The sequence below is a fragment of the Argiope bruennichi genome, chromosome 4, assembly GCF_947563725.1.
Source record: "Argiope bruennichi chromosome 4, qqArgBrue1.1, whole genome shotgun sequence".
In the NCBI taxonomy this organism is placed as follows: domain Eukaryota; kingdom Metazoa; phylum Arthropoda; class Arachnida; order Araneae; family Araneidae; genus Argiope; species Argiope bruennichi.
The window spans coordinates 47,126,039-47,151,563 of record NC_079154.1 but is presented as its reverse complement, the minus strand read 5'-3'; the positions used below and the strand labels follow the sequence as shown (position 1 = coordinate 47,151,563).

Here is a 25,525-nt window from a genome sequence, read left to right as displayed (position 1 = left end):
ATTTTTTGACAATTACTATACTTTCCCTATATTACACATACGAGAAAGTGAAAAAAGTTAATATACATTTTTATAAATATTGAAAACTAATTATAAAATTGTTGTATGAGGCTGCTTACCTGCAGTGGACGATTAGAGGTCCATTATTGGGGTAGAGGGCGATATAAGATTTGACTCTCCGCCGGAAATCCAGCAAGGCGCAAGAGAAGGGATTCGTGTGGGTCGGCCATGCAATGTAGTGCAAGTGAGATACTTGCCGCACTTCCTCTCCCTAGAGAATGAAAAATGTGAAGTTATTTTCTATGAAGAAATTTTGTTTTGAAATGCTCATCAAGAAAACTGGTTGAGATTTTTCGCAATTGAAATCGGTCCAGAAATATTCATAGACTAAGGAAGATTACAACTAGGAACAACCTAATACAAAATTGCTTTGGTATTTTAATGATAGAATAGGCGTACATTTTACGAAGTTGCTTTAAATAAAAGTTCGAATATATCAAACCTATGTCGAAGTGTTTGCTGTATGGCAATGGTGTCCCAGCCATGAAAATATATTAGTTAGTAACCATGTTTAGATTGTAGTCTAAATCCTAACTTTATTGTATCTTTATTATTTTAGATATTTAGGCGTTATTATAGTCAATTTATACGATACAATATAAAAATAATTCGCATTGCATCATTATAAATTAAAAACTTATTTTTTAGAGAAAGAGCTATGAGGCTATGGTTAGGGAATAAGTATTTATTTTTATTTATCATCAATTAAACATTTAAACAAAAAATGTCTTTCTGTTATTTTTATATTACGTTTTAATAGCTTTACATTGTTGAAATATGTCATATTATCGTACGAGCTGCAATTGGTTACAATTTACTACAGCTCTTTTATTTAACTAACTAATTTGTCAGGGACATTGGATATATTTAATCTCAGTTCACTTGTTTAGATAATAAATTCATAGCTATGATACTGTCAAATTTCCGAGCATCAAAGTTAATTGTCTTACATATTTTATGTTCATTGTGAAAATAAAACTTTCTGTTGGAGACCAATTCCATGACGTAATAGAGCCATTAAAAACCTAAATATCTGATTCAACCCTCTTCTAACTTCACTGTTTTATGCGCCTCGTAAACTACAGAGATATTAAACAAAATCCTTTTTCTTTAACTTTTAACAATGGAGGAAAGTCACGTGAGAAGATGGTTGATGAAACAATAAAAGAAGTTTCAATTTCAGAGCGACAATGTAATCAATTGTTGGAAAATAAGTTAAAAAAATATTAAAAAATTGCCAAAAGTTAGCAAAAATTTGCATGATTATTAAACTGATATCCGTAAAAATACAATATTTAAAATTTGGAAATATGTAAAATTAATTTTTGTATGTTAATATTTTCGGAAGTTACCGTAGAAATACGTTAAAATTCAGATTAATTTTTAATTAATAAAAATTTTATGGTCTATATGTGCTGAATGTCTTTTTGTAATTCAAACGATTTGGCCTGTAGAGCGCCAACACACCCATCCATCTACACAGTCTATAGCGAATGCTGTTATTAGTCTTAGACAAAACTTAATAATTCGTTCAAAATAAATATTTAGATTCCTTAAGAACTTAAAAGTGTTAAAGTATCTAAAACTCCACTATTGGAGACATATTAAAATCAAACCATCAAAAACATAACTTGTAAAAAAAACCCAACTCAGTTCTTCTATCGTAAAAAGTTGCGAGATCCACGTAATACCAAGTCGATCAATTTATTCCATCCCTACTTAAGGGTCTTTCTGTCTTAAGTTATTACGTAATTAGCTAACCTAACAACATCTTATAGTGATGATATCAATATTAAAAATGTTATGGTTTAAATAAATAGATTGACTTGGTCATCGCATGAAAACACAATGTATCTTTACATTAAATTAGATTACATTAACATATTATATTAAATTAGACTGTTTAGTGCGATTGCCAAGTCAATCTGTTTAATTAAACCATAAAAATTTTTAATATTGATAGGGTCACTATAAGATGTTTTTAAGTTAGCTAATTACGTAATAACTTAAGACAGAAGGACCCTTAAGTAGGGACTGAATAAATTAACCGACTTGGTATTACATGGATCTCGCAACTTTTTACGATAGAAAAACTGAGTTGCGAGACTTGGTTTTTTTTTACAAGTTATGTTTTTGATGGTTTGATTTTCGGATACTGTTAAACGCATGCCATAATAGAATACTATTTAAATGTGATAGAACTTGTCAACGTCAGGTTTTTATACATTTGAATTATAATAAGGAGATTACTGGTTACCAATGAAGGCAGATATTGCCTTGAAAATTCAATCCGATTAACTTGAAACCGTGTTGCTGCAGTTACTAATAAGGATTTGCTATGACAACACGCAAAACTACAGGGTAGAATTTAAAAGTTTTTATTGGATGGAATACCTCCCTCATGGTCTGTACATTGCCAGATATACAATCATTTCCTTTGAAAGTTTGGATATTCCCTAAGCTAAAGGGAGAACTGCAGCTGCAGCTTAACAGGAAGTTTCCGAAAATTATTTGTATTATTTTTGTCACTTTCATTAATTGCGGCTCCCGAGATTCAATGTCAAGGAAATGAGACATATCGCCAAAATGTAATTGAATTCATACCTGTGATCTTCACATAATTCTAAAGTCGCCAAATAAGCCAAGGAAAAGATATTATAAAACAACTGCATTTTTTGCTTTGTTTTTTAAAAATTTCTTACTCCAAACTTTATTTTTCTTGATAGTGATTCAGATTATGGATGAAACTACGAGAAAAATACTAAATGTGAAAAAATAATGGTTCTTTGTTTTTTATGCTGCTGTAACGTATTAAGAAAGAATTAATTGTAATAAATTAAATGAAATAAATAAAATTATTATAAAAATATTTTATCCTCAATATAATTCAAATACATTTGCAACTTTTATAACATTGAATATATATAAAGAGACAATAAAATCAAAAAGAATTACTGCAAATATTTCGGTTTAAAAGAACTTTATTTAAACTATAAAGCTACATTTTTTTTACATTTTGTTCACATTTCTTAGATATTCTATTCACATTTTGATTATTATTATTTCGTAGAAAGATAATCGCATCTTAATGAATTACCATTCCTAAGTCCGGAGAAAATCAAATAGAAACAGGTTCAATTATCATGTCACATTTCTGGGAGAATAACAATATTTTCTACGAGAAGGTAACAATATTTCAAGATTCCCTGAATCCTTTCTTTAATTCACTAGATGCAATTCAGCTGTGATAGATTTCAGTTAAATGCTTTAAGCAGCACATATATAAGGCAACAGGTGTCTCTCAAAGCTTTTAGATCTGTTCTTGCTGTTACAATGGCAGGTTATCAAGATTTAAGTCATTTTGACCATGGTAGTAAAGTCGGCGCACAAGAGAAGGGACATAGCATTTCCTAGGTAGAGATGAGAATTCGATTTTAGAGTATGACAACTATGTAAGTGTACCGTGAATATCAGGTTTCCGGTAAGATATCAAATTTTCGACATCAGAGGAGCCGAAAGAATGACCTTGAAACGAGGGACTAACAAAGTCTAATAAGAATCCTTAAAGAAGAGGGACATGCAACACATCCTCAAATTACCATGGATATTGCAATATCATCAACAAATTAGTGTATGAAATGTTCAACAGAAAATCATTCATATGGGCTTTCGGAACCGAAGCCAACTGGTGTATCTTTGCTGACTTCAAAGCCTTACGCTTCGCCAATATCGCTAGTGGACTGCTGATGACTCAAACACGCTACCTAGTCTGGGAGTCTTCTTTCCACTTGCATCTGGCAATTGAATTAATGAGTATGGGTACGTAGAAGTCTTCATGAATCCATGGATCCCACTGGCCAACAAGGGACTGGTAGAATTTATGTGTGGTATTTGACGTGTATAGTATAGTTTATGTAATATGGGATTCTTGATATGTTTAGAAACAACTCACACAGTTGACAGGTAGGTATGTGAGCATTCTATCCTCTCACATAGACCCATTCATGTACCATTGAGCATTTTCACTGATTTGGGCTACTCCAGCACACGTAGACTCGCTACTGGGTGATTCCGGGAACTTCTTTCTAACTTCCATTGGTCGCCTAAATAATCTGATATGAACTGATGTATGCGGTTCTGAAGACATATCCATCTCGCATTCCTATGGATTTATGAACTGTTCTGCGGATTTCAAAGTCTAAAATATCTTCATGATACCTTTAGATGTTAATTCAGCCGATGTCACGTCGTGTTCCACTTATCTATATCCTTGTGGATTCTCTACATGATGTTGTGCAGGTGTGCCATTTTTTCCGGATTTTAAGTATAATTATACCTATTCTGATGGATAATGACTGCGTTTACTGGAAAATAGCAGCAGTTTAAGCTTTTCTTTGAGCAATGATTATTTAAACCCAATAAACATTAAACGAATTGTAACTTTGCATTGCAGCACAGCTATAATTTCCCAGATAATAATTCCTCTTCAATTTCCCGATGGTGCCAAGTTGGCATCGAGTGCAAAGCATTCGGTGTAAAACTGTAATAATTTGCAGAGCAAAATACCAAAAACACAACACCTTTTTAGCTCTGTTTTCGAAGTTTTTTTTCGATTGTGACGTTGGAGTCTTCTGAATGGCATGAGATCATTTTAGAAAGGAGAGTTTAAAAATCGAAATCAATGCGAAGGAGTATGTGAAATTTCCAGTTGTCGATTTAGGTGTTTTATTCAGTTCTTTTTGTGCTGCAAATATTTTCATTTACTAAGTTTTCACATTCCTTTCATTCAATAATTCTTTACTTGTATATATCAGTATATATCTGACAATAATGCAGATCATCCAGGTTCAGTGATATGAGGCTTGACAGTTTCGTTTTAGGAACTAGTTTTAAGATGGATATTATTTGTCATTGATTCCAAATCTATTGGGATTTCAATATTCAGTTATAAATTTGGTAGGTTCGCTTTGCTATAGTTTTATTTTCTAGAACTTGATTTCAAATACGTGGTACTTTTTCTTCAAAAGAAACTTTGGTTGGTTGCTCTAAATATGCCTATTGCCATGGTGGAGCCAGTCTGAAGTAGTACAGTCTAAATATTTCAGTATATTTAATCAGTTTCTGAGGAATTTCTTTAAATATTCAATGTAACTTCTAGTTCGGTTGCTCTCGATGATATTTTAATGACTTTTCTATGATTCTCAATTCAGTCGTGTGAGATCCTTTAAGAAAAAGAGGTCGAGGACTGTAATCAGCCCGAATAAAATCGTGAAACTTCCAACGATCAATTTTTCATCAAAATCATTTTCGTTATCACTAGAAATCATAGAAGACGTAATGTCAAGACGAAGGTCATCCTTTCGTTTTAGATCAGAATCATGTTTAGTCAACAGTTGCATGTCTGGCTCCTCAGTTTTAAAAATATTTCTCACATATCCAGAGATCGAAGAAACAGATGGCAAATCTCCATTGAAAGCTTTATAAACTTTCACAGCAGTGTAACTCAGGTGAAAGACACCCACCGATACAAAAAACACATCCTTCGCCATGTCCTATAGCTTTAAATAAAGTTTTTTAAATAAATCGCAAAATTCGCAAAGTAACGCACTTTCGCAAATCTCAACTAATAATGAAACTTTGATAATGTTTCAGACTTTATTGCTATTATTATATTACATTGTCAGAAATCCATTGTTAAATAATCGATTTTTGATCAGTGTTTTTGTAATGTATTTTTATAAATCTATTGTTTTGGAATACAGGAATTTGAGTATTATTATTGCAACACAATGATAGTTATATAATATGGGCATCAATGGGATTAATTCTTAAAACAAGCAAGTAAAACAAACAAAAAAAAATTTTAAATAAGAATTTAATATAATGTGTATACAAACATTTATTCGAATAGTATGATTACGTAAAAAATATTATTTAAAATTATTCCACAAAATATGCAGAAATTCGGAAATTGTGAATGTCTATAGATTTTAGTATAATTAATTTTATAAAGAAAATAAAAATTATGTAATGTGATGCTAAAATAAGTTCATATATTAATTTCTGTTTCCAACAAATTTTGAAAATGTGGTATTCTATAAAATATTTGGTAGTTTTATAATGCGATTACTTTTTCACAAGTATTTTGGATAATTCAGATTACAAACTGGTTAAGTTTAAAACTCACTGCTATTCTCTTTTATAAGAAAAAACACTATTTAAGAATAAAATTATTTCCTTTCTTGATGCTGCAATATATACATATTTTTTTTCATTCCAATTTTCTTTAGTGAGGAAAGCAGAAAGTTTGTTTTATATATATTTCATTCTGAAATAAAGATTTTAAAGATTTTTCTTTAATATTTTAAATAGCATTTTTATTTCTGTAGAATCAACTATTTTTAAATAAAACCCTTATTATGAAATTCTTTTTCGTAATTTTTTCGAATAGTATTTGTCATTCTATAGAATGCATGGATAACATGAAATATGAATGTCTATAAAAAGAATATAACTTTCAACTTTAAAAAAAGTTTTCATGACAAAATACAGGTTGGTTATAATTAAAGTTACCCTGTTTAGACCTACGTAGTGTACGCTCTAGTGGAAGGATGTCGAAGAAACTTGATACTTAGGTTGTATGGATCATGGGGAAAAGAAATCTGCAATAAAAAATAGTTCAAATTTCGGCTGATAGATGGCGGTTTTCCTGTACGATAAAGGCCGTTATGCAAATTTAGAGTAGTTTAGAAAGCCAGTACTCACTGCCGCAAAATCATTCTTCGCCATGCCGTTAGAGAAGAAAGGAAGAGCTTTACTGATAAAGTCGTTTTATCAGAACAGCAGTAATTTGTCAGTTGCTCTACGAAAATATCGGCTCTTGAAAGACTTACGGAAAGGGCCTATGTCCAGGCAGGCTTTGAAAAAGATTGATTATTAAATTTGAAGAGATTGGAGAGTTCGGTGTGGTACAAGGAAGAGGACGGAAACGGATTTCAATTGAAACTGCGGAAGAAGTCGCTCTTGCCGTGGTCGAAAGAGCGTCCGATTCACAATATTCTTCATCAAGTGCTCTAGCGGTGGCACGTGATTTGTCCCTCCCTTGGTCTACAGTACGAAAGATTCTTCAATTCATTGTAAAATGGTATCCATACAAGATCCATCAGTGTAAGCTCTCAATCCTGCAGATCCGGAGAAACGAAATCAACTTGCTAGAATGTTTTTAGCCAGAAAGCCATTGACAATTCATGATGGCCTTGGAACATTTTGTGGCCGGGCGAGGCTCATTTTACCCTAGACGGAGCAGTTAATAATACTCAGAACTGTCGCATCTGGGGTACTGCAAATCCTAATGGTGTGCATGAACAGTCTCTACATCGTGAATACATTACTGTATGGTGTGGTTTTACTGCTGATTTCAATCTTGATCCCTCATGGCTCTCAAAGGTGTTCCGTTACTGGCGCCCGTTACCGCGACCTTCTTTAGCAGCAAGTCATTCCTGCTTTACAAGAACGAGAAGGTTTAGGGACTACTGTCTTCATGCAAGATGGTGCACCGCCTCACATTGCTCAACCAATGACGGCATTGCTTCGTGCCCGCTTTGAAGATCAATTGGTAATTTCAAGAAGTTTTCCAACTGCCTGGGCTCCGCGTTCTCCGGACTTGAATCCCTATGATTTCTGGTTGTGGGGATTCCTGAAAGATCGTGTCTATGGAGGAAGCATACGGACTCTGCATGAATTGAAAGCAAGCATAACAAGTCATGTTGCTGCAATTGATCGAGAAACCCTTCGTGCCACTGTTGAACACTCCATAACACGCTTTGAACATGTGCTTGACTTAAATGGAATGCGCTTTGAACATATATTTTAATTAAATAAAGTTTTTAACTTCCAAATTCTGTTTTTTTTTCATGCTCCGCCTTCTCACCTGGCGGTTGAAATTTGAACTAATTTTTTTATTGCAGATTTTTGTTCCCCATGATCCATACAACCTAAGTATCAAGTTCCTTCGACATCCTTCCACTAGAGCGGACACTATGTAGGTCTAAACAGGGTAACTTTAATTATAACCACCCCGTACATAGGTATTGCCTAAATATAGAATACACATTGCTGGTCATACTTACATTGTATTTTCATTCTAAATATAAGCCATAAAGCAGAATATTCCTTAAAAAACTCACTTTACTAAATAACAAAAACTAAGTATTGATTTATATTGTTAAACTAGCCGTCTTTGGTGACCAGTTTTCTCGACTAGATTATTGAGTGTTTAGACTATTAAATTATTATTATAGATTCAACTTTCTTAAAGATTTAATCAAAAAAAAATTCAAAAGCTATTGAATGCTTTGATAGATGTGTGTGAATACCTTGATAACAATTCAGAACATATTGTGAATCAGATTGTATTAAAAAAGTTGTAAAAATTAAGGGAAAAGTTATCTGGAAATGAAACTGATATCATAAAAAATGGTAATGTTTTGAGACTTAGCTCAAAAAATACTTAAGGCCGTTTTCGTAAACCTCGAAAGCATACGGATACAAAGCGGCGACTGCCATAAGTTCAGACGCGGAACCATAGGTATTTGTTTTTACCATTGCCGTCCTGTACAAATCAGCGTTAATGTAATGGTCTCCGCGCTCGTCACAAGTATACAGTTGTAACTCATCCCAATGCGCTACCACATCGACTATAGCAAGTCTAATCTCATACGACGACTCAATATTCTTATACATAGAGAATGACAAAGAATGAAATAAACACGAACCATCGCCAGGTATAGGGACAATACAGTGTGGGCAAGGATGGTCATTCACATACAGTATTTCCGAATCCATTGCGATTACTAGTACTGGTACGCAAGAGTTTTTTTTTTTTTTTGTATAGGAATACGATTAATAGATAAACGTGACTTTAGAGTACTTAAAACGTATTAATATATTTTAAAATCATCCAAACAACGTCCCAATCGTAAGCAAATAAAATCAATAAACTAATGAGTAAGCCTTTCAGTCGTCAAACTAATATAGCAATCGAAATTTTGAACGGAAATCGCAAATTTATAAGTAAGATTTCTAGGCACATTCGAACCGCAAGAGGTCGCTCGTGCGTATGAGAGCGGTTACCGCTCACTCGGGCGTATTCACTTCTGCGAGTGCGGCTATTTACAAGCTTACTTACGCACATATGAATATGCACGTACGTAACTGGCATGGCAACACTCATTATACATTCATATGTATGTATTATATATATGTATGTATTCATAATAATAATAATAATAATAATAATAATAATAATAATATATATATATATATATATATATATATATATTATTTCATTATTATTATTTATACATATACTGGTACACTGAGTCATTCACTGCAAATGTAACTTTGTAATCTAGGGGCACGACATTCTATATATTTATATGGGATTACAAAGTTATTTATGCAATTGGTGTATCTAGAAAACTAGATCGAACAATCGAACTAAACAATCTAATTTAATATATTATGTTAATGTAATCTAATTTAATGTAAAGAAACATTGTGTTTCCATGCGATGGCCAAGTCAATCTATTTATTTAAACCATAAAAGATTTTTAATATTGATATGGTCACTATAAGATGTTGTTAGGTTAGCTAATTACGTAATGACTTAAGGCAGAAGGACCCTTAATGAAGGCCGAGGTTTGGTGCCGAGGACGAAGAGGACACTATCCATCATACAGTAGACCAATTAGAATCTCAAATAGATAACTTTGTAGAAGGAAACGATGGGTTACTAACACAAGTTATATCAGTAAAAGAGGCTGACTATGAACAATACACTACTTGTGTGTATATTATATATATATATATATATATATATATATATATATATATATATATATATATATATATATATATATATATATACAATATAATAATTGTGTATATAAGTGTATATATATATATATATATACACACTTATTATTTCATTATTATTATTTATACATATCCTGGTATACTGACTCATTCACTGCAAATGTAACTTAGTAATATGGGGGCACGGCATCCTATATATTTATATGGGATTGCAAAGTTATTTATGCAGTTGGCGTATCTAGAAAACTAGATCGAAATTGCAAAATATTTTAGTTTTTCCTTGATTTATACATTAAACACTAATTGTATTCTGAATTTGAAGCTTCTATGTCTGCTAGAAGTGCCTTAGAGTTTTGATGATCGGTCAGTCAGTCAGTGACAAAATTCATAAACTTTGACTAGTTATAATTCTTAAACTACTGGTTCAAATTTAATGAAATTTAAAATATACCGTGTTTATATAATGCCTGCTTGTTTACTGAAAATTCAGGCTTCAAATTTTATCCACAAAGAAGTTATAGGGGATCAAAAATGGCCTGAACTGCTTCGAGAAAAGGATGGTACGGCCGTGCCGCTTGTTTTTGCTCGACTTGGTGGGGGCACTTCCGTGTCCCCAGATCAATTAAAGATAAGCTAATTATTGAAACTAGTAATAATAAAGTGATCAAAGTTATCGTTTTGAAACAATACCTATTTTTGGAAGTTGACATTTATTCTGATAACTGGAATTTATGATGTTAAACTCACTGAGCTTTTACCCTCTGCACAACAAACTGCTTATAATGTTATAAAGTATTTCTATGTTTGAAAGCTACAAATTTCAAACGAAATAAAGAAAAATAGTAATTGCTGACCTTTTTGAGCTGCATAGTGCGTATGTTGTAGTTGGCGAGAGTGGTCTCAGAAAGGAGGGTCACTTCGATGTCTCCACCGTACGACTCGGGGTGGTCCACATCGATTGGCCAGTATCTGTCGCACATCACCTACAAAGGAAAAGAAAATGATACAAAAAGAATCAATTTATACTAGAGTCAAAAAAGGGATTTTCGTTTTATCTTGGTACACATTATGCCCTGCAGCTCAGCACAGATATCAGCGTGTAGTTATAGTATGGTCAGATATATAATGGAGACAGATAAAATGGAATGAGCTCGGTAAGAGGTATTTAATCCCACTAGTCAAAGATTCACGATAAAATAGAAATATAACATCTTCTGTTGATCAAAGCGATCTTGGAACATCTAGAGCGGATCTATTGTGTCGATTTGTCGAATAAAGATTGCAGAGATGACGCATCTCCTGAAATTATTTTAAAAACTTTTTTCCGTTTTTAACTTTTTTGGTTATGTTTTCATATTTAGAATTCAATGACTATATAAATAAATAAAACAAAGATAAAAAATGCACCAAAGCTAAAATATCCACACGTTATTGAAAAAACAGATTTTAAAAGCGCCAAACTTAGCACATTGGAATTAAAGACTGCCAACCTCTAAATCATTTGTAGAATGATCTATTCTTACATTGTCTCATTAACGAAAAACATATCTGTCACTAACGTGATAGGAGAGAAGAGAGACTTAAGAAAGCTGATCTTTTATTCCAAACTAAAAATCCAAATACTAGCAAGCACTATTAGGAGAAACTCATTTTAAGGTTTTATTGGTACAGCATATGCGACGGTTTTCATTCGAGGTTACTCTGTGTTTGACGCGGTATAGTTGATATCAGCTCTTATGCCATAAAATGTCACATTCAATTCCCATTCTAGAAGTTTTAAAAATCTGCTGGTGCAGTGCGTCTTTAGTACTTATGAGTAAATGGTGAAATAACTCCACACACTTTTATTCATGAGTTTTCGTAGTCATTGTTACTTGGAAGTAAGTGTTAAACATGCCGTTTTTAAACTGTTAATTGTGATTCAAAATATTGCCAAATCGAAACATATTAAGATCGTAAAAATTGTTAGAGTGTTTCTTTTTTGATTATTCAGTTTTCCGGCTAATAATAACAAGATCGATTCCCAAGATCACGTAGTAAACATCACTGCGTTTTATAACCAGCATCCATTTACACGCTGATATGATGTGATATAAGGCTTCAGGGAGATAATCCCAAATTTAAATTGGAACGATATATTTGATTTCTTTTTCTTTTGAAATTTTATTTAGAAGTTGCTGGATAGTTTTTATGAAATGAATATTTTTTCACTTTTACTTTAGTTTTAATGCTCTTTTCTCTTTTTTTAGGTTTGAAGCATGAAATCATTTTTTTTCATTTCCGAAGTCGTATTTGTACATATTTCCTACATTTATTGTAAGCTACAAAACTTTCTCTCTCATTTGCAGAAGCATTACCAAACTATTGCACATCGGTGGTGCGTCACTAATTTAGAATCAACCACTTCCCACGACATCTGAATTCTCAGTTGTTTAATAATAATCTCACTTGACATTGCCTATCCGATATCCACAATTTATATGTAAATATATCAATTTGTGTCAAATATAAAATTCTGGTACTTGCTAGATGTGAATCATTTACAGTCGCGGTCACATCGAATTTTGGCAAGACCCTCTCTAAATAAGTTTTTCTTGCAAATGAGTATACTTAGGTTCGAGAACGAATGAGTATTGTATCACATTACAGATTTCTGTTATTAAGATGCAGCAGTGCGAGAGTAAGAGCTAACTGTGTAAGTAAATATGCATAACTTTTGTACGAGAAGTGGTTTAAGGCACATTGATTGATGAAAATCTGCAGAAATTTTCCTCAGACAATGCTATAAAAACTATTTGTGAGAGGTAGAATCGTTATGGTAAGGTAGAGATAGACATAGTAGTTCACGAATCTCGCGACGTCTGAATTAAATGACGAAAATAATTGGGCATACCCATACAACTCGTCGTTATTTTAGTTTGCTTGTGACATCACATTCATTTTTCTCCCTCTGTTCTAAAATTGACGCTGTTTATCTGATACGCGTTATGTAAGAATGAGCTGATAAAAGTAAGGTAATCTGAACGATATGAAATAGTTTAACAAGAGTCTAATAATAAAAAGCCTACAAGATTTTCTTCTGCGTTACTTTCTCTTTGCATTACTTTTATCGGATGACTTTGGTATCATTAATGTCATAGAATTTTTTTTAAATGCAATTATACATTGAGTGAATACCATACAAAGTCACAGTTTCTATGTTTACTCTCTGAATGTCTTTATCATCTGAGTCATTTTAATGGAAAAATTTCCCTACACCACTTTAAAATAAGTCGAGTGTTCTTAAGAAGTATACAGTGAGCATCAAAAGAAAGTAAACACCCATGATTGATTAAGAAAATGTGTTATTTCAAATATATTATTGACTTATAAAGTAGATATATGCAATTATTAACTTATTTAAGCAGAATCGGACAACTTGCAAACATTCAATTAAAATAAAATACATAAAGAAATAACTCAATTTGAACCTAAGCTCATCTAATTTTACGAATAAAAGAAAAAGTAAATACTTAACTCTTTCTCCTTCACCTGTTTTAATTTTATATAGATCTCACAACTTTTTTCATTCAGGATTTTGATATAAGTCAAAGTCTTATATTTTGCCTGAATTTATGTAAATTTCTAGAAAAATTTGGGAGATTTTGCGATGAGGAAATAAACTACACTAGAATCTGAGAAAAATGATAATGAACTTGAAGAAAAATGGTAAATATTTACGTGAAATAAGAAAAATTGTTGAAAGAAGTCACTGCACGTTGAAGAAAATTCTTGACAAAGAATTCAAATAAAAACATATTAAAGATTTTCAGAGAACAGGAAGACCAAGACGGCCTGCTGATACAGAAGTGAGATCAGTAGTATGGGAATTCCAAGTGGGCTATTTTGAAGACTGCTCACTTGAAACCAAGTCAGTTTCAAGGTCAGATGACTAAAAAGATATTTCAGTCTAAATGTAGCTGCAGCTTGGTACTATAATTTAGTCATATTAAATTGGAACAGATTTTCTGAACGTTCTTTTATCAGGTGAAGAGCAATTTGGAATACTGTCAAAGGAGATGGGCTATCTGATATATATCACGTGAGGATAAATTGATTTTTTTGGGGTAATAGGCCGTATTGAAATATTCAACAGAGGAAAAGAAATTTTATTAGAGCATTTCTGCACCTTCAGGATGAAAGATAAATTAGCTAATTTAGATAAAGCTCTATTTTGAAGCTATAAGAAGGCTGTTGTTAGGCAATCATCATCACCAATTGAATTACTGTCAAATGATATCTGAAGTAGGACTTCATTTCAGCTGGGTGCTATTCTTTTATGATACTGTATTGATAAGATTAGGAACTTCAATTCAGGACATTCTTTCTGGATATGAATGTAATGCCTGTCTAGGAGCGGAAGTGCAGACGATATCAGACGAAATATCAGAGATGTTTAGTTAGATAAATACAATTAAATAAAAATACTACAATATTTTACCATCTCTCTATATATAGACATATAACGGACTTGGAAAAGAAATCGAGCTTATTACTAATTGTCGAATGGCAACAGTAAAACATAAACAAAACACCATACAGATTTCAGACTGCTTCATTCATTGAACATTTTTACTACTGTAAATCAAACGCTTCGCTTAGCAAATTAATGGAGCTGCAAAATATTATTAGATGTTTTCTGGAGATACTTTTCCATGTCATCAAAGAGGGCATTCAGTCAGAGGAAAGAAGATATAAAAGAAATAAAGAAATAGACATCAAACAAAAAGTTCAATGAAGCGCAATAATAGACTTAACTATTGCCAGATAAGAAGATTGCCTTTCCAGAATTGTAAGATTTAAGATTAATATACTGTTTCTCGCCAAGCACGTCAAAATAGTGCCAATCGTCCAAAAACTCTAATAGTCAGCAATCTTTATACGAGAAATACTAACAAATGGTTTTTAAAGCTGCCATAAGAAATGGTCACGATTATATCTGGCGAGAAATTGCTCTAAAATTTTTCAATTTTGGCACCCGTATATTAATTTTAAGTCTGGCCATAATCGTTATGACTTTCTTACGGAAATTGATACTCATATCTTCTAAAACAATTATCTTATAAAAAATGCTTTTTGTTTTATCTTAAGGTTAAAATATTATCTTTTTATGATATAAATTTCATTTCTGTGCAATTTCTTTGTAATTTGCAGTTAGCTGTTGTAATTGAATTCATGTGTTTTAGTCTTATTAAATTACAAGATGAAAAGTTTTTTTAAAGAAATGAATCATATATTATTAATTTAATAGCCTATAAAGGCAATAATATAGGCGAGCAAACTGGTCGCCAAAGGTGACTAGTTTTAAAAATGCCCGAAGAGATAAAGAATCAAATAATATATTTTGCTGTTCCTTTTTTATATTTTTCCGTCAGATTAATTAATCCGTATAGATCGAAGTAGTCTAATCATATCCTACATCTATATGAGGTGGAAAAAAATTCTCCAGAATCTAATTCTTTTAAAAATTTTAATATGAATTATAATACAGATAAACAAAATTATATTTTGGGGCATTTATTTCAAATTCAGGATTTTTTTTTCAATACTAGTTAAATAATCATAATTTAGGAAATGTCCCAACATACTCGGGTAGTCTGACTATCTTAGTTATGTTGATATTCTCCCATTTGTTTATGCTCTTAGAGTTAAGAGAAAACAGGAATTCATTGCATAGACTTGGATAAAGCATAATAAATCACCTAAAGCAAATAGCAGATGACATTATCTAAAAGGGCTTTGGATAGAAGTGGTGCGTAATGCAATATAAGACGTCTTTCGTTGTTGACACACCCAGAGAAATGGCTAATAAATGCTCTCCACTATCCCGAAAAGAACACTGATATATGGAAGGAAGGAAATATGAATTATTTTTCTATATGTATTTTGATTATAACCGATGATCATTCTGCAGATAGTACGGAGAATTATAAGCATTTGAGGCAAGAGCAGATCGAGGGCAGAGCACCTGAGTGCTATATATTCAACTTAAAGATTTCTGGGGAAAAATTGATATATAAAAGTTTTAATATATAAAAATATTGCATATTTTTCATCATTCCCTTATTAAAAACAATTATTATGATTAGTGTTTTAGGGTTAAGAAAATCTAACAAATGAATTAAGCAATCAAATTTAAAAATAATTTATATAAATATTTGTGAGCAAAATAAACCCAACGATTTTTCCAAATTATTGATATCGTATTTGTCAAATTTTCATATTATTTTTATCAATGAATGTATTGATAAAAATACATTCATTGATAATGTGATAAATGATAACGTTGAACGTTTGATAACAAATTGATAACGTTTTAAAAATCTTTTATTTAGTTGAATTTTTCTTTTATATTTAAAGATTTCTATTTATGGGCCTTCCTCACTAAAAGAAATGTAAAGCTAAATTGAATTTAAAGTAAAAGTCTCGCTTCAAATTAGAGAAGAAATGAAGTTACGAATAACAAGTGATTCACTAACAAATGTCTATTGCTATAGCAATAAACGAAAGAAATTAATTTTATATAATTTATACTTCTTTTTATGAATGAAATCAATTATCGCTTTTTTAAAAATATGTATTCATAACTTTTATCGAAAATTTTTATTGAATAGGTAGAAACCTTTCTTCCATTGAAGATCCAAGAAAAAAAAATACAATATATAGAAGTTTTCGATGTATAGAAGTTCGATACAAGAGGTTCTCTCACTGTACATCTTCCAATTCAAAATACATATGTCAGAATGAAAAGAAATAACTCTTCCCTTCCTTTTTCTAAAACAGCTGTTAAACTTTTTAATTCACTAAACTGAATCAATATTCGCTATACGAGTATAAATATTTGAATAATGGCTGCAGGTATCTTAATAATTGTTTATTTTAATTGGGGATAAATTTCAAATGGAAATTCTTAGTTGAAAATATAAAGGGTAACACTATTATGAGACGTTAGCTTTATTTACTGGATAATTGTCTAAGATCCTATGCTTGTTCACCTATTAGAACATACAGGTTAGGTCGTGATTTTGAATATCTTACATTTAATTGCGTTCCTTTATTAAGTCAATGTCCGAGTAAAGTTTCGAATCAGTATAACTATATTTCCAATATGACTTTTCTATATGGTTAGAGAAGGGTACCTTCGATTTGATATTAAATTAATTTTAATAAAAATTTGCGAAATCAGTTCAGCTTTAGTAGCTGAGGGAATGATCCTTTGATTTTGTTACTTACTTTAGATACCTAGATGACAGTCGCCGAAGACAACCAACATTTTTTTTTATTCCAACTGAATTCAAGAGAAAAACCATGGGATGAAACATTAATTTTGTCAGTTTTGCTTATTTATGTCAATTATTTTAAGCAGTCGTAGGAATTTCTAAAAAAAAAAAAAAAAAAAAACGCCTTTCAGGGAGAGGATTTATCACTTATATAGTCTTATATCCATCGCCGTTATAAAATAATCATTTATTTTTGCATCTATAAGTCAAAGAAAAAGGTAAAAGCTGTAAAAACATAATAATAAAACGAACTGAACAATCAATAGCTACATTTAAATTAATGGCGGGAAAATAATAGAATGGATTCATTTGATTCATTTCGTTAATTTTCAACGATTTTCCTACAACTCTTGTTTATTTTCATAATAAATTATTGGTTTTCATTTTTTTCGGAAAGAACTGGTTATGGTCTGATATTTCCACATATATTATCGTTTATCAGCATTTAGATTTCCACGAAGATGCTTGATAATAAACGACTGTCTCATCTTAAAACAAATAAAAAGACTAAATGGTCTTTCTATCTTGATTGTTATCATAATCTAATAACTGTCGTGCAGATATCTTGACGTTTTAATTTAATAAATGGATCGAATTCCGGTCGTGCGCTTTCTTATTAAACCTTTTAGCATTATAATGTTTATAGACAGGCATACTATCCATAGATTACATCACTCGCGATGAAAAATTTCAAAAACATTTTGCGTGATGCAAAAATTGTTGGAAATGATCTACTGGACAGATATGAGTAACTGGACCTAGAGCTACAAAATTTGATGCATACTGTTCGTTTCACTATCCTGAGACGGCTACTTTTCGATGATTCTATCTAACTAAGGGGTGAAACACGGTAAGGAATGAGCGCATTTCCGGAATTCTTCCTCATTTTTTGACCTTGATTTCCGCTCAATTAAATACTTTTTCGCACAATTTTTTTTATCTCGTATGTGAGTATCGTGTCGTTTCTGACCTTATTATTTTATTTTAATTTTATTTGCAAGCAATCCGAGTTTATGTTATTGTTAGATACAAACATCTCCTCCTTTCATATTTCTTTTCACCCCTACTTTGATGGATTAAACTCATCCTAACGCATGGAGGGTTTTAGAATCTGCAAACAATAGTTATTTCTAGAATTGGCAAATTAGTTAAATTATTAATAGAATTGGTAAATAATAGTTATTTCTAGCTGTTCTATAAATCACGCTCAGTAAGAAAGGGCTTTCCAAAATTGCAATTAAATTTTTAATTAATTAAAAAATTTTCCCCAATAATTTCGGGGCACAATTATTGCAAAAAATAATTCTTTTCTTTTCAAAATTCAAAAAATTAGGTTTTTATTTTTATACCCATGCAGTTTGTTCTCCAATTTTGATAATTTTTTTCAAAATTTCTTAACACAGTTTTGTAGCAATGCAAGTTAGTAAAACTAAGATGATTTTTTCTATTTATTTCTAATTAATGCTGAAGCATATTTCACAAACAGTGTATATTTTTCTAACATGATAATACTCTTACAATGGCAATTTTTCTGCAAATAGTGAGATGTTTAGATCGTTATACGTAGAATGCAATGACTTATATAATGTAGATAGACGAAAACGCGATAGAGAATGAAGTTTAAAACTTTATCATACTACCAAGTTTCGGAGCGGAAGTTAAAATATTTTTCTTTTTAAGTTCGTAATGGTTTTGTTAGCTCAAGAATTGCTTTCGTTTTTATTTGTAATTTTAACTACATATTAACTAATAAAACAAGCTCTTCTTTTATGCAAACCGTAACTATAAGTTTTCCATTTTCAATAAATGATTCATTTCTTTTTTACGAAATTAATCAAAATAACTGCTACTAAATCTCTAAAATTCCTTAAATAAAATAAAATTATGTAATAAAAAAAGCGTGTTTTCTTTGTAATCAATTGACTCCGATGTAATGAAGTAGCTCTTACCCGAATAAAGTCGAAAACCTTGGTGAGCATGACGATGACGTGCGAGTTTTGTTCCCAGACACATCGCCAAAAATCGCCAAGAGTGTGCTCGTTTGGACCTAAAAAAGACAAAAAAACAATGCACATGAAAAAGCATTATTTAAAAAAATATTTCTACATTGGAAAAATAATACTAAAAAAATTAAAAATTCTTTTGCACAGTTATATTAGAGGGGGGGGGGGGGAAAGAAACACCTTCACAAACTTTTCCAAGAATTTTTTTTTGTTTGTTTGTTCGTGGCTTTGTACAAAACAGAGAACGTGTTTTCACATTCCTCCTATGATCTTTTAGTATATTTACTCAATATTTTTCTCAATCTTGCTTACTTTGTCAATGCAATTTAATCTGTATTGAACAAATTTCGTCCAAAATTTTGCAAAATTTGCCAATTTGATGCCCTGGAATGCTTGAACTCAAGGTTCTTAACCTCCAGACATAACAGGTGAATAAAATAATGGCAAGGCAATTCCTTAGAAATTGACAACTTTAGAGAAGTATAAAATTTTATCGAAAGGACATTGAAATCAAGATTCATTCTTTTAAGCTTATAGCGTGTCTTAGAGTGGTCGATAGTCAGGCATATATAACTGAGGATTAAAAATAATGAATTATTTTAAGTGTCAAAAATGAAAAGGATGGAGAATAATATTAAAAGAATACAACCAGAGTACCCGTAACTTTGTCACATACTCTCTAATAAAAATGCTATTTCCCCTCCTAATATTATGAACCTTAGGCCGCAATGTGAAGCAGGATTACGCCGCAAGTGCTCAGTTTTTTATTTTTAGAGTCACACAGTGAGAGTTTTATTCTTCAAAGCATAGTAAAAGTGAAGGAAGAACCAATACGCGTTTCGGACGATTCATTTCCATCAGATTGAATTTTGATACAGAACAATTTTACTCGTAGTTATAAAGTCACATACCAACTTTCATTAATCTAAATCGTCGCGCGTTTGAATTCTCGCGTTTACATGTATAACGCATTTTAATTTTTTAGCGTTCATGTTTAACGCGTTTAAAGTACAGACTGAAAGATAGGCAACTTCTGAAGTGTTTTTTCTGAATTTAATACGGGTCTATACTTTCGATGTAAAATCTAAATGCCAAATTTCATCCATCGAGTTCTTTGCGTTTTTTAGTTATCGTGTTGAATTGTACTCGGGTATCCGGATAGATAGTAAGACTTCCTGCGAATGGATTTTGTTCGGAAGTTGATAGAGATCTAAAATTCTTGTGTAAGGACCACATATCAATTTTATAAGTTTAGCTCAAAGCAAGTTTGAGTTGTCGTGTTCATCGATTGATACGATTCGAATTTTTCGATACGATACGATTCGATTCGAATACGATAGAATTCGAATTTTTTTGACGATATAGTACTTTCTCTTTGTATAATACATATACGAGAAAATAAAAATTGATTCATTAGTCCCCAGAATACTTAACAAAAGTGTCTTTTTGAAATAAGTAAAGTTTTCCAGACATTTTCCACATTTTAAAGCAATGTCCGTTTGAGACTTTAAATGTGAACCATAATGTCTATTTATTATTTTTACATTTACATTGCTTACTATTTATAAGCGTCAATTCCAAAAATTGTTTTTTTTTTGGAACACAGAGAAGCCTAAAACATAGATATTCGCCGAAGTCTCAAAGAAGATTTTAAAAAAAAAATTATGGAAAAAATTTATTTCATAAAAAATTCTTTATAAATGAAAGTTTATTTCTATTTTAAGGAAATACACCGATTTAAAGGGCTTAGATATCACACTATCATTTCTGCCTGTTCTTTAATGTATACAAAACTTTAGAAATCCACCCAACTATTTCGCACTCCCCACTGGATTGTTAGAGCACCCCCTTTTACTGCCCGTTCGGACGGGAAGTCTTAAATTTAAGAGAACCAACCAAGTTTAAGTGCTCTTTCACTTTAATCCCCCCGAATAAAAGGGACTTTGGGAAAGAGGATCTCTTCTGACAACAGTTCGGTTGAAAGCTGTTTGAAGCTTGTGGCCTGATGAAATGGAAGCGTTTGGGATCAGTAGGAAGTGGATATGTGTGTATGGGGTGAGGTAGAGTTAAACGTCATTTCGCAGTAACTGCTCTTTGTCTCAAGGTCGGTGGGAATGATCGGAATACGGAACATAAAAAAAGACTTATTCCTTTAAAAAAAATCCATAAATGTACCTAAAGGTTAAAAGTTAATGCTATTTTTTTAATTCTGTTTTGTGACGAAGCAACAATAAAATATGAACAAAATCATAAGCTCATCGTAATTGGAGAATATTGAGAAAATAACAAGTGTGGTTTCTTCAAAATTTTCTCTCATACTTCCTAATAAAGGTCCCTTCAAATAAAAATTCTGTCGTACCTTCAATGAACGTTTCTTACCCCTTCTGTCGGCTGTACCCCCGGCCGTGGACATCACGAGCTCTCAGAGTTTTATTATCAGAGTCTGTTTTGCGGTTGACCGTTTTGTGTTTCGTAATTAGAATGGTATAGAAAACCGATAAAGCCTATTTTACTACTGATATGAACTAAATTTTGATGCTGAACTCTAATTTTAATAATATAACAAATTTGGTTTATCTAAACCGTTGTTTTTTAAAATTATCTCGTTTATATGTAAGTGAATATCCAGACCAATAGGTGGTCAAAATGTTAACAGATTTGGTTGAAAATTTGATAAAGACTATATACCAAAACTGTATAACTGTATTAAATTTTGTTAAACATACGCTTTATATTTTGTAGTTATGGTTTTCCTCTGTATTCGGACAGACATAGAAAAACTTTCTTTCTGTTTTAATTTCTTAAATCTACTCATTAATCTACTTTTCAAACTTGGTGTAACGATCACATGCCAAATTCATCCGCTGAGTTCAAAATGGTTTTAAGTTATATTCTCTGACAAACAGGGCAACAAATTGATAGACATAATTCTTGAAAAATATTTTTTTTTCAACTCAAGGAGGTTTGAAATGTGGAGTTTTGTCAAAATTTCGATGTTAAATATTTTGATGATTGCAACACTTTCACTATTTTTATACTTCGTATACGAGAAAGTAACAATTCAAAATAAGACACATAACAAATGTATGCGAACTCAAATCTACGAAATTTTTAACTCAAAGCGTTTTAGAGTGATCGTGTTTTACAGATAAATAGACATCATTCCAAAATGTGTGTGTTTTTTTTAATTCAGAAAATTTCAAAAAGTGAAATCTCGTCAAAATCTCAAATTTGAATTGTTTAATGATTATAATATTTTCTCTTTGTATATTTCATAAGCGAGAAAGCGAAAAAGCTAGTAAAAAAATACATAATTGCATAAACAATTATAGTACAGTTGCCAAAAAAAAAAAAAAAAAAAAGAAACATGTTAATTTAACTTTGCGATGGATTGCTTTTTTATTTGCACCTTCGATGAACATATATTAAGAATAAAAGCTAAGAACCCAACATAAGAACTTAATATTGCCCCTCGCTAAGCTCCGACTTTTCGTTTTCATTCTACTTAATAAGAAAAATAAATGAAAGCAGTTTAGAGAGAGTGAGAGACCGCAAAAAGCGCTGAGCTCTCTTCTAAGAGAAGCTTTTGTTCTTTGAGCAGAATAGATGGTTTTTCGCTCCGAGCATGGAAGAGAAAACACGCGCTCGGTTAGAAGAGAACAGTGAAGAATTAAACCCAAGAGCCATTTAAGAGGACGAGAATATAAAGAAAAATTGCTTCCCTGGATTTTTTTTTTTTTAATCACAGAGGATTTTGTACACATAGCACAAATTGTTTTTTTATTATTTTTATTTTCGATCAGTATATAAGCTGTGAAAGAGGATGCTTTCCTTGCATGTATAGTACACTCCCAAGTACCTGGCCTAATGTGGCGGAAGGGAAAACTGGATAACAAAAAAGCCGGATAGGCCGGAGTTCTATGAACTCATTTCTTTGCTTATCAACACCAGAAGATAAAATTTTTATACCAAAACTCACTGTCATAATATGTATTTCCTCACTTCTTATTGAATACTAAGCCCTCCATTTATCTCAAGCCATCTATCTGGTGTATGAATGCGGCCGCGGTCCGATGAATCATAGAAGCAGTTACCGGTTAAGTGTCGAGTTAAAATAGAAGGCCCTGTATTGGTAATTTATATATGTTTATATACTTTTCTGCATGGATTTTCTCATTTTAATTTCACTTCCACTAGTTTGGGTAATACACTACTTTTTAATTTCTGGTCGATTTTTTTCTAGTTCCCCACTGTACTTTTCGCAACTCTTAACCCATAAGCTATATTTTTTGCTATTACACCAGAGTTTAGACGCTATATAGAGCGTCATTTCTACTCCATAGTCACTACAATTATTTTTCGTTTCTCACCTGAAATCTTCACTGCGGTACACTTAAAAAATACTAAGCATACCTCAAGAAAAACTTAAGAATATTTTACGCACTGTGCAATTATAATCAGGAACAGCGGCAGTAATTGAGGTTCGTTACAACTCATGAAACAATGAACAACGAGTAGAACGCTGCCATTTTCCTATCACAACTTATATTTTGCATACGACACGTAGGATGGTAGCAGACGCCCGCTTCCAATGCCTTGGCAATGTTGCCAGTATAGCGCCTTGCTTTCCTCATTTAATTATGATGAAAGAATATGTCAGATAGTATGAAGCCGGATACTCGGGAGAATACTTTATTTCAAACATCCGTTGTGCATATAATTCATTTAAATTTTTATCACATGATGTAGTTAATCTGTATGTTTTACTAATCACTCTATATATAAACTTAATGCTACGTTCCACTGTATCACTCAGAGCCGGAATAAGCTTCCTATGGATCTATAAATCTCAGGGCCCATTTTCCTATCCATAATTTTAAAACCAAATATTTTATCGATCACAATTTAATCTTTATATAAGTAGCTTTAAGTAGCAAATTTTGACAAAATGAAACAGCAAATCTCTTAATCACAGATATGTTTCCAAAAAGTAGCGCTCAATATACCTATATTAAAAAAATATACAACGAAAAATGAAATGCGTTTTTAAACCAAATAATAAAAAAATGACAAAATATTTCTTATTACCATCTAAATATTCAATAAAAAGGTCGGAGATTTTTTTTAAAAAATATAAAAGACCATTTTTTACATTTTTCTATACGAAATATAGGAGAAATTGGAGGAAAAAAAATTGTCAAACATTTCGAACTCCAGATTTTGACGAATCTCTACATTTTAGATTTCCCTGAGTTCGAAAAATTACATTTTTTTGCGTAATATATGTCTGTCATAAAAATATCCAAAAATCGCTTTAAGCTAGACGGATAAAGAGACATTTTAGACTAGACATTTTAAAGAGAAGGTGTGATTTATGAGTAACTCACACTTTGAATTTTTGCAACCCCCCCCCCCCCCAAAAAAAAAAACACCAATAGACTAAGTAAATTAGGCACAATAAAAATTCACCATAAATGTTTGGATTTGCAATGTAAGGCATTGTTTGCTTGATTTATATATGTTGGCAATGTGGCTCGACGGAAGAACCTATAGAAGTTCTTGGAGACGATATTCTCAGAGTTACATTCAGCCAGACTCTTACAATCACTTGATGACTTAGCACCTGATATCCTATTTTTTACATCGGTTTAGTGACTCTATAGCAGTCGTATGCTGAATTTGTGACCTCATGCTCCTATTGGAAAATTATTGAGTAAGTCTTAATTTCTTTCAAATATTTTAGTGTTCAATCGGAAACACTCTATTTTTCCATTAAACTAATTTTTTTCATTTATTTGCTAAATTTTTTCAATTATAAAAACTGCTTCAACTATGATCTTGAGCAAACTATCAAGCGTCATGTTATGTGACCAACGGGTAAAAACAAATTCTCATTTGTAATACCGGAAGGAAAATCACAATAAAGATGAAAGAACATCACTTTCCATCGTCTTTAACGTCATTAAAAAATGTTAAGCACCGTCACAACGGTCAGTAGATGTTCTCCTAAAGCTTCCATCTGAAACACGAAAATGACGTATCTTTCACGACCCCGACCGCCATTAAAATGCAAATAACTCGGAGAGAAAGAGACCAAAATGTGTTCCAGGCAGATTACGAAACCCATTATTATGTCTTTTTTTACGAGGGGGCGCACTAAATAATTCTTTTCAATCCCCATTCAATATTGGAAAGAGAGATATCGCTCTCTTTCAGAGTCATTTGCGTGGAAGTAGAAGAAAAAGAGAGAGAGAGAAAGCAGATTGA

The 25,525-nt window shown here is 31.7% G+C and overlaps 1 protein-coding gene across 1 annotated transcript in view; it reads right to left on the bottom strand.

Annotated features, from left to right (window-relative positions):
- Positions 1-25,525, bottom strand: part of LOC129966244 (receptor-type tyrosine-protein phosphatase mu-like) — a 229,437-nt gene that overhangs the window by 35,529 nt on the left and 168,383 nt on the right. Inside the window, exons 6-8 of the mRNA XM_056080659.1 lie at positions 19,205-19,302; positions 10,791-10,919; positions 120-271 (exon numbers count right to left, since the gene is read on the bottom strand). Coding sequence (XP_055936634.1) covers positions 120-271; positions 10,791-10,919; positions 19,205-19,302 — 379 coding nt within the window. The remainder of the gene's footprint in view (positions 1-119; positions 272-10,790; positions 10,920-19,204; positions 19,303-25,525) is intronic.